We start from the raw sequence: 13,091 nt of genomic DNA, 5'->3' as shown, positions 1-13,091 counted from the left end.
AATACATCAATATTCAAAATTACACTGCACATGGATTGAAAAACAAGAAGCCTGACTGACACAGATACAGATGCAAGGACGTCATGTTAGCATAACCAAGAGTCTTCTAAAAGTAACCAAGTGAGATCATAGTAGCAACAATAACGAAAAGCCATAAGAGGGTATCATGATCAAAGTCCATGATGTGCCTCGCACCCCCATCTCTCAAGACAACTTTACTTTCATTCACATCCACAAATCACACAATGACGCTAACAAAAAACAAAGGCGTCGAGTCCAACAAGAACATTAAAATGCATGTGCATGACCCACTGTCCTAAAAAAGTAACCTAGATGGATCATAGTACTCCACAGGCATGTGCATTGTGCTCACCGTCTCGTTTTTAACAATCATCAACAAAATCCGCCACATCTATCAGATTTGCAATCATCAACAACAATGTACACCAAAATCATCATGCTCTTGTTCAAAGTACAATCAATAACATCAATTAAAACCACTCTCCAGCAATAAAAAAATTAGTGTAAATCAAAACTTCCTGCTCTCAAAAATTGCAATTCCTTTCCACTGTACATCTTCATTGCAAGACTTGACCATCCTACTAACAAAAATACAAAATATTGCTTTTTGTAATAATCACAAATAGGCCCCAATTGCATGAGAAAGACTGCCTGGTGAACAATTGTACCTTAACCATTTTTCTCTACAAAGCTATTGAAATCATAGAGAAAAAGTTCACTCAATTCTTTTTACAGACCAATACCTTAGCTTTTCCTTCTGAAAAATCTGGACAAAAGAAGCTATTAATTGCCTTCTCAACAAGAAATTATCTTCTTCTTTTTTTTGGAAGCCCCTTTCGGGAGATGCAATGCACGCATTGCACCACTCACACACACCACAGATGTCAGAGTTTGAACTCGGGTCCATTCATTTGGGTAGGGTAGAAAGGCCCGGGCTACACCACTCGGGCTATAGGCCGCTGACAAGAAATAATCTTTTTGACTGCGTCAAATGCATACATAATGTCCTGCAATGCAACCACCAACTGCTCTAATTTCAAGACCCAAGCCCCAATTCTGCCCCATGTTTTTCACTCCATTGCAAGAGGGGGAAGTAACGAAAATAATTTCCCGAGCAAGAAGTCTCTTAATGGAAAAAAGCCCTTATGCACAAGGATTTTCTGAGCTTGCTTGCTCTGGTTGCCACTCTGGTGAGAGTACCCAAATGTTCATCACAAAACATTTTTTACTATACAACTGACAAGAAACCCTAAAACAACCAGAACCCGATTTCTTCTTGCCAAAAACCTGGAGATCATGACACCATTACACACCCAGTGGAAGGGATCACTGCATTGTCAAACAAATATCAAGTCCCCAATTACTTGAGATACTCGTCTTTCCTTCTTACACAATCCCACAGACCAATGAAACTCCTGTCCAGGAATATGACCAGGGATGCTTCAAACTTCCCATGACTCCAGAGTAGTGGGAAATCCCTGCAACAGATGTGAGCCCCCCTGAGAGGGAGGGTATTCAAGCGGGCAGCTCCTTAAAACACAGCCACATCATAAAGAAAGGGGGATACCAAATCAGCACTTCTGATTTCTTGATCTTAAGTTTTTATGCTTTTGGAATCTGCAAGGGCGTGATAGGTTTTTGTAATGGTTTTAAAGCAGCCATTATCTCTGCAAAAGAGGGGCGTGCTGCGGGATCACTGCAAGAACAATGCAAGGAGACCTGGTTAGAAGCCTCCTATACTAGATGATTTGAAGATTGAGTACCATGACAAAACATTAAACAAGACTGATGAGTAAGGCATCAGTGTGATGGCTTGGTAAAAGGGCTTGCTTTAAAGATGCCTCTGCAGTAAGAAACTTTAAAAAGCAAGAATATGTTACCTTTGCCAGCATTGTCGTATAATTTTTATGACGACTGGATCCAAATCTTCAGGAATATCCAAGATTCTGTACTGGAACCCAACTGCTCCAACAACCTGCATCGGATTCATACCAGCCCATGGCTGCTGCAAGGTAGCCAGCTCCCACAAAATGACACCGAAGCTATACACGTCTGACCTGTAGAGCACCCAAAAAAGGTCGAATTTTGTATCTTTTTCTATACCACACTTTTCGATATGAAATAGCCCAGCATACATACACATTCTCTCAAGCCTTACTTTTCATTGGATGGCTCATTTCGAAGAACCTCAGGTGCCATCCATTCAGGCTGCATCAGGCCCCAAAAAATAAAAAAAATAAAAAAATCACAATCTCATGGCATTTTGTCATGCACCTTGACAACAAATCAGCAACTGATATACCAGATTTTTCTTTAAAAAATATTAATTGCTGCACTTGGGCTGAAATGTTTAGGATTAGAAAAAGTTCGCATAAAAATGAGGCAAAATAGACACAAAAACATGAATACTGCATTGTGAAGAACATCAAAGACAAAAAAATCTCAATAATACCAAGCCATGTGAGAAACAACCTGGGGTTACAAATCCGTACCGTTCCGGCTGTGGACTTCGAAGATAAGAACGTGGTGTGCTTTATACGCGAGAGACCGAAGTCACAAACCTGCAGACAAGTCCACTTACAGCTTGAGCAAAAACCCAAATAAAAGCCTTTTCCAGTACTATGAGAATCAAGCATCTGGTATAGAGTACAGAATCCACGGAACATAGAGGCATTATACCTTGACCACCCAGTTCTTATCTACAAGGAGATTCGGTGACTTAAGATCCCGATGCACAATAACTGGCGTGCTGTTGTGAAGATAATTCATACCTCTTGCCTGCAGAGGTCACATGCAAAAGGGATCCTTAAATTGGAATAGAAATGCTGATCAATTGCAAAGCATATCATACTGAAAGCATGCACACGCACGAAAACACTCACTACATCCAGCGCCATGCGCATCCGTCTCCTTTCATCTAGTTGACTATTAGAACGATGAATCAATCGATACAGACTTCCCCTGCAAAAATAACTGTCTTATGATGAAGTTTGAGAACTAAAGCCATTTTGTGATTAAATCTTATCAAGTGGGCACTAGAAAGAAATCGTATTCAGTTATTTACAAAAGTTCCATCCAGTCCCCAATCACAAACATTCATAGAGCTCTCACCTGGGAAGAAACTCTGTTACTATGGACAGATTTGGGGCACGCATGACAGCTCCCATGAAAAGAACTACATTAGGATGGCGCATCCGTTTCATCAACCGGACCTGGAAATCACAATGACAACTTATAAAGGAAAGGGTTGACCCAAAGATGAAAAAACAACTAGCACCATGAAGAACCTAGCTTCAACCTATTCACCATTTTTCTTTGTATTGATTTTGTCAGACTTATCCAAAACTAGTATGGAGTTTAACGAGCTCAGGTTATCATAGCTAACTCCTCTTAAAATATATCTAATTGAGATCTTAAAATTACCCATTAAAAAAAAAACATTTATGTGGCTTCCAGAGACTTTAGAAACTTGATTTCTCTTTCACAAAGTTTCAAGACACAAGCTAGTTTTTTTTTTAAAGGAGTATCAAAAAAGTTTGAAAGTGGTCATCTTTTGTGCACTTTTTGTTGCAAGAAGGTTAAAATTTTTTACTTCTTTAAAAACGTCTTACATAATTTTTTTAGGCATGCCACCAAGCACAAAAATTCTTCTACACATATATAAACAATTGGCATGTACCTTCCATCAACTAAAGACATAATTTTTTGTAATCCTTCTCCTCAAAAGCAAGGCTAGTACGCTAGTACAACATTTCTAGGCTACTTTTAGTAGTGTTGAACAAAAATTGCTAGGTACATAATGTGTAGATGGAAGATAACCAAGCACACTCAAGTATATTGCTACTTTTAGTAAGTTTGAACAAAAATTGCTAGGTACATAATGTGTAGATGGAAGATGTAACATACCCATCTTCACTCATAAAGAAATGTCCATGTAATAGATAAATTTATGAGTTTTTATGGTATAAAAATCAATGATTTTATTAAATGAGTCATTTTTACTTAGAATCTTCAAATTCTGAGCCCAAATTTGGAATCTGCGCGCGATTTTACCCTGATATAGGATTTTAAAGCATCCAAAACAGACACTGGATCAAGCTTATACGCAAATTTCAGTCATTTTTAGTTAAAAAGCGACGACCTTTAAACCTTAATAAATGCACGACCGGGCATCCAATTGACAAACGGTTTGCACCCCAACGACCAGGAGAACATCCCGGACAAAAAAAAAAAGGGAAAAAAAAAATCGCCTCCCAGGAAAATCCAACACGCAAATCGAGATCGGCGCTCCAAATTTGGGAACCCTGTCCCAAAATTTGCACCGTACACACTTACCAAGATGCCCGTACGATGGTCGCACAAGAACCAAAAAACGGCCGCCCACTGTGTGGTCCACACGTACCGCTACGTAGACAACCATGCTGTCCCTGACCAGATAAGGTACATGCGTACCACTCCTTTCCCTGTTAACCGACACTGTACCTTTTTCCATGAGCCATGAAGGCCACTGATCTACAGCCTTTGCTGCTACACCGTCCTTTCGTCCTTGCTTTGCGCAGTGCCCATACCCGTACCCCACAGTTATATAAACCCTCAGGGTGCTCCATGGGTAGCAGGCATTTCTGCGTGGCTTATGCTCTGCTGTGCTGCCGTCTGTCGCTATGCTGTACTTGCTGTAGTACAGCCGCCTTTTACCACCCCTCATTTGCCACTATTCAGATAAGGCAATTTTCCTCTATCCCCCTCTCGCTAGGAGGCAGTGTCCTTAACTCTTCTCCCCCTCTCCTCCCCCCCCCCTCCCACACCACCACCACCACCATTTGCGTGGACTTTAGGAAGAGGTTTTAGTTTTAGAGAGGGTTCATGCGCTGTGGTCTTTTGCTCATACGGTGAGCAAACGATCTCAGAATTGAGATCTGACTGGAGCGTTTCGACCGCGACAGCGAGCCCTACAAGACGACGTCCAAGATTGCCCCTTTCCGGAAACGTCAGAATATTGCCTCGGGAGGAGTGCGCAACAACGAGATCAGAGAAGATGCTCCCGCAACCCTCCCTTTACAAGCTCCTCAAGGAAATGGTGGCTAGGTTAGCTTGCTTATCTTTTAAAGAAGAGTTTTTTAAAAATATTAGTGTTAATAAATGTGTATCTTTTCCTTTTAAAATAATGACATAAAATTCTATGAAGTTACGAATTGAGTGATGCTATATTCAATGAATTGCATTGAAATTGTTATCTTTAAAGAGTGCAAGTTTTTTCTAACTTCGACGCTAACTCCGTTCCGTGCTTGTGTAGCCGGGCGTCGTCGTTAGCAAAGCCCGGGAATGGCCCAAGGTATCTCTCATACCATTGGGAGAGTAAGGTTCGTCAATTGAGGTGAGAAATTATGATGCTGTCTTGTTCTGAGGGCCCAGGCTAGTGCGGTGAATAAGCCCACCCTAGTGTGCAGACATCCCTCTGAGGGGCGAGAGGATCGAGCGATGGAGCCTGAGAGAGCGACAGGCCGGCTTGAGTCCTCGCCAGCAGCCGACGATGAGGTGTATGGTCCCATAGGGTTTTTCCCAGCATGTAGAGACTGGAAGGCCGAATTCTAGATCATCCGCAATATAAAGGAAGAGAATAAGAGAGCCAGTTTGGCTTGTATGGAATTGATTCATGTATAAACTTTTTTTATAAATCTTGTCTTTGGCATTATTGTATTGTGGAAAAAGATTGTTTTAACAAACCTTGTGAAAAGGATCTTAATTAAGGAACATGTTTATTTATGTCAAACAATGTGGTAGGATTAATTAGAAAACAAATTGACGCATGAGTAGGGTGGAAAGTGGGAGAATGGAATGCCCCGACGACACCATCCTACGGACGGGTGGACCCGATTGGTCGAGTAGCTTTCCAACAGATTAAGTGAAAGCCCTACGCTAGATAAATAGGTTCTTGGGCAACTCTATTCTAGAAGACTAGGCCAGCGGCTGTGCCTTGCATGGATGAGGAAAAAAGCGTTGCCTCTAGAAATCAAGTCTAGTGGTTGTCCAATTTATGATCAATTACCCCATGGGTGATTTGATTTTTAGAAGATCGCCCTCCCCCTGCAGGATAGGACTAGGTCTTACCTATGAATCGTATCCTTGAATCTCTACATGGTCAAGGTGTCGATGAATACGAAATTTTCTCCAAGTTAAGACTTAGTGGACTATCTTAAGTGTTTTCCCTATTTTAGAAGGAGGGGAACCTTACAATTGGTATCAGAGCCGATCTTAGCTCCTAGGATTTGCCATTTAAGGACTGTTTTGCAATGAATGTTTTATCTAACATAATGCTAATTAATAAAAACATCCTACTAAAAAAACAAGTTGAATTGATGTTTGAATGATTGTAGGAAGAGGACTCGAAGTTTCTAGTTTTCCAATGCATCTTCGAGACTCCTAGTCACTCCTCAAATTTTGAGTTCCGTGACACCATGGTGCAGATACTAGAGAAGATGTCCCTCCCTCATTTCTCTCGTATTGAAAGAGGATGGGGTAGAGATTTTTGGAGTCGTGGGCCGAGATATTTCTTCATCCGAGCATATCGAATTGGGAACCTTACCACCGACCTAAAGCGGATTCGTTGGATTGAAAAGTTGAAGATGATCCATTTATTTTGGTTCGTCGGTACCCCCAGGGCCGACACCTCTGTGACTATAGATGGGATTCGCATACCTCAAGATCGCTGGGTGTATGACCAAGTGATGCAAGTCTTACCTGCTGACAAAGTAGCTGTGTTGGGACCTACCCCAATCCAGAGTCTACCACCCTTACCATCAGTTTTTAGAGTCTTGGAAGCTACAGCGGAACCCACATATTTCACCTATGTGGACCGCTCTACCCTTATGTCATAGTCAAGCTTAGGAATTTCCCTTGATGGCAAATAAGACTAATTATATTAGTCTCAGATCTTTGTAATAAAACTCGTCCTTGTAAATATATGGAAATAAAATGATTTCAATGTTTTACTCTCATAAATAAGCGTTGTGCAAGTATGAATCTTGTAATCTTAAAATTGTTTTTACAATGATGGCCAAGACGATCACCCTCCACTTCCCAATGCGCTTTACGCTGATATCCAGGAGAAGAAGCTCCTGCTCAAGCAAATGCAACCTCCCTTCTTTAAAGGAGAAGGTTCAAAGATTAAGAAGGATGCTAAAGTCTGGATTGAAGCGATGGACGATTATTTCTCTGCCGCCGAGACTGGAGTAGCAAATCAGTGTATGCTTGCACGGTTTCACCTCATCGGAGATGCTAAACTCTAGAGGAAACAGTGGTGCCGTGACAAGAGAGTCACCGAGCATTCTCAAACGTGGGAAGACACCAAGTAGGCCGTGAAGGAATATCTTCCCCCATCTCATGAATCCATAAAGATGAATGAGTTTTTTAGTCTTAGGCAGTGCAGCTTAACTCTTGAGGACTACTATTCCAAATTTATCACTCTTCGGAAGTATGCCCCAGCTATGACTACTTCCCAGCAAGTGGCTCGTTTCTGTCAAGGGTTAAATGAACCCTTAGATTCCCGCCTTGAAGCAATGAGGCCAAGCACATTACAGGATGCTCTCATACGAGCAAAGCCCCTTGTGAAAGAAATGAGGACTGACAAACCTAAGCCTCAAAAGAGATCTTACCCTGAGACAAATCCTAAAGATCAACCCTACAAAAAACCCCAACAGAATTTCCCCTACTACAACAGAGGGCGACAAAGCAACTCTTTTGTCCCCCGCTCGTATGCTGCTTCTTCCAAAGAAGGCCTCTGTGTTTTGAGTGCAATGACCCGGGACACTTTAGGGCCAACTGTCCCAAGATGGCAACATCATTTCCCCAAGGTGGCAGAGAAAATCAAGGCCGTGGAACCCCTATCCACCAAGGTGCAAGAGGCGGTGGGCGTAGCAAAGACCGTGGAGGAGCAGTTACTAGGACCGCTTGTATTATAAGTGAAGAACCGACCTTGGAAATGGCTGAAGAAGAGCGTGCCACCGTCCATGCGGCAGTAGAACACCAAGGTCCGAATAAACAATTTGGTGTAATCCAAACCCCAGCCACTCATCACGGTAAGCCATTCCAGCTTTTGATTGATTGTGGCAGTACCCATTCATTTCTTTCTCCTAGGTGTTTGCAAAAATTAAACTTGGGTCAAAAAACAGCTAGAAGAATGACTGTAGAGTTAGCCAATGGGAAAGAAGAAGTATCTCGCCACTCTATAGGAAACCTTGATTTTGAGCTGAGTAATGAGCGAACTCATGGCCACTTAGGAATTTATGATGGAATCCTTGGCATGGATTGGTTAATTGCAAACAAAACTAGCATTCATTGTAACCAGGGGAGTATCACTTTTGAAAATGAGCATGGCCAAGTAATATCCGTTCAGGGGATAACAGGAAAACCTAAATCTAGGGTAGTCAAGACAAAACATCTTCTCAAGGGAACACGTAAGGGTCAGCAAGTTTTCTTAGTCAAGCTCAACAAAGCCATTGAACCTAGTAAGGAGACAAAACCCTCTTGGCTCCAAGAATTCTCTGGCATCTTCCCTGACGAGCTTACAGGACTACCACCTCCTCAAAAAGTCGATCATGAAATCGAGGTGATCCCTGGAGCTCAACCCGTCTCAAAATCACCCTATAAAATGTCCCTTCCTGAAGCCATTGAACTTAAAGAGCAACTTTCCCAACTCATTGAGCAAGGATTCCTATGCCCCAGTAGCTCTCCTTGGGGGGCACCTGTTCTTTTCCAAAAAAAGGAGGACGGAACTCTCCGCCTCTGCATAGAGTATCGAGGACTAAATCAAGTCACTGTCAAGAATAAGTATCCTATCCCTCGCATCAACGAACTTCTTGACAGGCTTCATGGGACCAAAGTCTTCTCAAAAATAGATCTGAGGTTTGGTTTCTATCAGATCAAAGTCAAGGAAGCAGATATACCCAAGACAGCCTTCAATACCCGTTATGGCCACTATGAGTTTACTGTAATGTCATTCGGGTTAACCAATGCTCCTGCAACCTTCAACCGCCTAATGCAAGATATATTCCGTCCTTACTTGGATGAATTTGTGCTTATTTTTTTTAATGACATCTTAATCTACTCCAAATCAATGGAAGAGCATGAGGAGCATGTGCGTAGAGTTCTGCAATTGTTACGCAGACACAAACTCTATGCCAAGAAGACCAAATGTACCTTCTTTACTTATCAAATTGAGTATCTTGGATTCATTGTCTCCAAAGACGGCATTTCAGTAGACCCCGCCACCAAGGTAAAAGATATTCTGGAGTGGCCACCCCCTAAATCAGTTCGTGAAGTTCGTGGGTTTTTGGGAATCACGGGATGGTATAGGATTTTTATCAAAGATTATGCCTTGGTAGCTGCACCTTTGACAGATCTTCTTAAGAAGGATTGCAAAATAGTGTGGCTGCCAATCCATCAAAACAGTTTTGATCAGCTCAAGGTCATTATTACTTTTGTCCCAGTCCTGAAACTTCCTGATTTCACCAAGTAATTTGAAGTGGTTACTGATGCCAGTAGTCTAGCACTTGGTAGTGTCTTAGGCCAAGAAGGAAGACCAGTCGCTTATACTTCCCGCAAGCTGAAGCTGAAGCAATATGAAGCAAATTATGCCACCCATGATTTGGAGCTCTTAGCAGTTGTTCATTGCCTCAAATTATGGAGACATTATCTCTTGGGGGGGTAAATTCCAGCTTGTAAAACTGACCACAAAAGTCTGAAGTGGATCTTCACCCAGCCTAACCTCAAATGCGGCAAAGAAGATGGATTGAAATTCTACAAGAATATGACTTCGAAATCAAATTCCGCCCTGGGAAAGATAATGTGGTAGCAGATACACTTAGCCGCAAATCTTTCTTAAGTGCAATTTCAATGCCAAATAATCCCATACTGGTCAAGGTGGAAGAAGTCTCATTTCATGATCCAGATTATCAGAGGATGATCAAGTTAGTAGAAGAAGGGAAAAATTCAGAGAAAGAGAAGAATCTAATCAAGGGATACTCCACTCATGAAGGAAGCCTCTACTTCAATCACAGGCTATGTATCCCTAAGGATCCTGCTTTAAAGAAACTAATCCTCTATGAAGCTCATGATAGTCCTGCTGCTGCTGCAGGACACCCAGGCTATGCAAAAACATTAAATGCCATAAGAAGGAGCTTTCATTGGGCAGGCTTGAAAAATGATGTCCTTCGGTACTTGAAGCAATGTCTCTCGTGCTAAAGGATCAAAGCTAAAAGGATCAAGATGCCTGGAAAACTTCAACCCTTGGATATTCCCCAAATGAAGTGGGAGTACATTAGTATGGATTTTGTCACAAGTCTCCCCACTGTTCAAGGAGGATATGACTCCATTCTGGTAGTAGTGGACTTACTTACCAAAGTAGCTCACCTTATACCAGCAAAGAAGACCTTCAAAGCTTGTGATGTTGCTCGAATATTCATCAAGGAAGTCCCAAACTTCATGAACTCCCAAAAAGGATAGTAAGTGACTGGGATTCTGACTTCACTTCAAAGTTCTGGCAGTCCTTATTTCAAGCCCTGGGAACTCAACTTTGCTTTAGCATAGCTTAGCATCCAGAGACCAATGGCCAGACTGAGAGAGTCAATTAAGTAATTGAAGACATTCTCAAAGCATCTTGTGGACGGGAACCAAGAAGGTGGATTCAATACCTTCCTCTGGTAGAATTTGCCTACAATGCATCTTATCATCAGAGCATAAGAATGTAACCATTCAAAGCACTCTATGGGCAAGAATGCTTGTCTCCTCTAAATTTCTCTGATCCGACCATACGAGTTGAGGCATCCAAGAAAATGCTCGAAGAGTTGGAGGAACAAACCAAGGCAATCCAAAAGAATATTAAAGCTGCCCAAGATCGATAAAAGCATTATGCTGACACCAAGAGGTCTGAAAGGATCTTCAAGGAAGGAGACAAAGTTCTTCTACGAGTGCGACCCAAACGAAGTTCTCTATCACTTGGGAAATATAGGAAGCTCAGTCCTAGGTATTGTGGTCCCTATACAGTTATCAAGTGTCTAGGTAAAAGTGCCTATAAACTCCAACTCCCAATCCATATCAAAGTCCACAATGTATTTCATGTAAGTTTGTTAAAACCTTATGTACCCAGTCTCGATCATATTCTTGATGATAAACAAGTTGTAATTCCTACTCAAGGAGTCCTTGAATTACAACCCAGTAGCATCATAGATTCTAGGGCAAGCCAACTCCGAAATAGAACTCTTGTAGAACATCTAGTACAATGGAAAGATTACCCTGTGAAGAAGATGCAAAGATGAAGCTACACTCTTAAAGGATTATCCCCAATTCATGACGAGATGAGGACATCTCAATTTCTTTAAGGGGGGAAGGATGTAACATACCCATCTTCACTAATAAAGAAATGTCCATGTAATAGATAAGTTTATGAGTTTTTATGGTATACAAATCAATGATTTTATTAAATGAGTCATTTCTACTTAGAATCTTCAAATTCTAAGCCCAAATTTGAAATCTGCGTGCGATTTCACCCTAATATAGGATTTTAGGGCATCCAAAACGGACACCGGATCAAGCTTATATGCAAATTTCAATCATTTTTAGTTAAAAAGCGACGACCTTTAAACCTTAAAAAATGCACGACCGAGCGTCCGATTGACGAACGGTCTGCATTCCAACGACCAGGAGAACATCCCAAATAAAATAATAATAATAATCGCCCCTTGGGGGAGGTCCGACATGCAAATAAATTTAGAGATCCCGTCCCAAAATTTAGACCGTACACACTTACCAGGGTGCCCGTACGATGGTCGCACAAGAACCAAAGGACGGCGGCCCACTGTGTGATCCACACGTACCGCTACGTGGACACCCATGCTGCCCCTGATAAGGTACATGCGTACCACTCCTTTCCCTGTTAACCGACACCGTACCTTCCCCCCTGAGCCATGCAAGCCACTAATCTACAGCCTTTGCTGGTACACCGTTCTTTCGTCCTTGCTTTGCGCAGCACCCATACCCATACCCCACAGTTATATAAACCCCCGAGGTGCTCCATGGGCAACAGGCATTTCTGCGTAGCTTATGCTCTGCTGTGCCGCCGTCCGTACCGTCGTCTATCCCTGTGCAATGTACTTGCTGTAGTACAGCCGCCCCTTACAACCACCCCTCTCCACACCCCCTCATTTGCCACTTTTCAGATAAGGCAATTTTCCTCTATTCCCCTCTCGCTAGGAGGCACTGTCCTTAACTCTTCTTCCCCCCCCCCTGTGTGGAGACTTATAGCAGCCCTTCTCCCCTTCAGCAAAACATTTTTGTGTTAAGGACATCTCACAATCCCCCCCCCCCCCCATCAACAAGGTCATTACCATGGCCCATCAGTTGGGTATATCGGAAGAAGACAAGTTGGAACAATTCATCAGAGGTTTCGATACAATCATTAGGTACCCAGTCCGAAACATTGAGCCTCAGACTTATGCACGGCCACTGACCCTCTCAGAATCAGAAACTGATGCTGACAGAGGTAAGCCCAAGCTGGTACCATCTAGTCCTAAGCCCCAATAGCAATCATCCAAACACGGTAAGGGGACTCAAAACAACAAAGACCAAAAGGACCAAAAGAAAAATTTTCAAGATCAATCGAGCAATACGAAAGATTCCACACCCAGGAAAACACCTAAGGAAAAATCTAAGGAGGGCATCACTGGAACTTACCTCCAACCTGAAGAACATACATGGTACATGGCAAAGAACTGTTGTTTAGGACACGGGAATAAGGATTGTACTAAGTGGCAAGGCGAAAAGTCTACCAAGACACCCACTTCCACAATAGCAACCGTAGCATCCACATCCACACCTCCACCATCAACTTCTAATGTCATTCAGCTCTTGCCAGCTTTGAATCCCGAGCCACCAATTGTATTTGATGATAAGCAAGAGAGTGAGGCTGAGGGAAAGAAGAAGGCTCTCATCTATGCCTATGGCACTACGAAGGGACATCAATTCCATGTCCTCTTTGACATGGGCAGCTCGGAGGATGCCATCTCTCCGTAGTTGGG

At 42.4% G+C, this 13,091-nt stretch overlaps 1 protein-coding gene across 2 annotated transcripts in view; it reads right to left on the bottom strand.

Annotated features, from left to right (window-relative positions):
- Positions 1-541: 541 nt before the first annotated feature.
- The window catches only part of LOC147609453 (putative serine/threonine-protein kinase SIS8), a 114,985-nt gene continuing 102,435 nt past the window's right edge, over positions 542-13,091 (bottom strand). Inside the window, exons 7-13 of one of the 2 annotated variants that reach the window (XR_015264222.1) lie at positions 3,133-3,233; positions 2,904-2,982; positions 2,701-2,799; positions 2,494-2,582; positions 2,180-2,229; positions 1,902-2,078; positions 542-1,717 (exon numbers count right to left, since the gene is read on the bottom strand). Coding sequence is in view for 1 of the 2 variants with exons in the window: in XM_086787461.1 (XP_086643587.1) it covers positions 1,624-1,717; positions 1,902-2,078; positions 2,180-2,229; positions 2,514-2,582; positions 2,701-2,799; positions 2,904-2,982; positions 3,133-3,233 (669 nt within the window). In the remaining variant the exon portion in view is untranslated. The remainder of the gene's footprint in view (positions 1,718-1,901; positions 2,079-2,179; positions 2,230-2,493; positions 2,583-2,700; positions 2,800-2,903; positions 2,983-3,132; positions 3,234-13,091) is intronic. The other variant, XM_086787461.1, reaches the window with a different exon arrangement.

This window comes from Cibotium barometz, chromosome 51 (genome assembly GCF_041138505.1).
Source record: "Cibotium barometz isolate CiBa-2024 chromosome 51, ASM4113850v1, whole genome shotgun sequence".
NCBI classification, from domain to species: Eukaryota; Viridiplantae; Streptophyta; class Polypodiopsida; order Cyatheales; family Cibotiaceae; genus Cibotium; species Cibotium barometz.
This window is presented reverse-complemented; position numbering and strand designations above follow the sequence as displayed.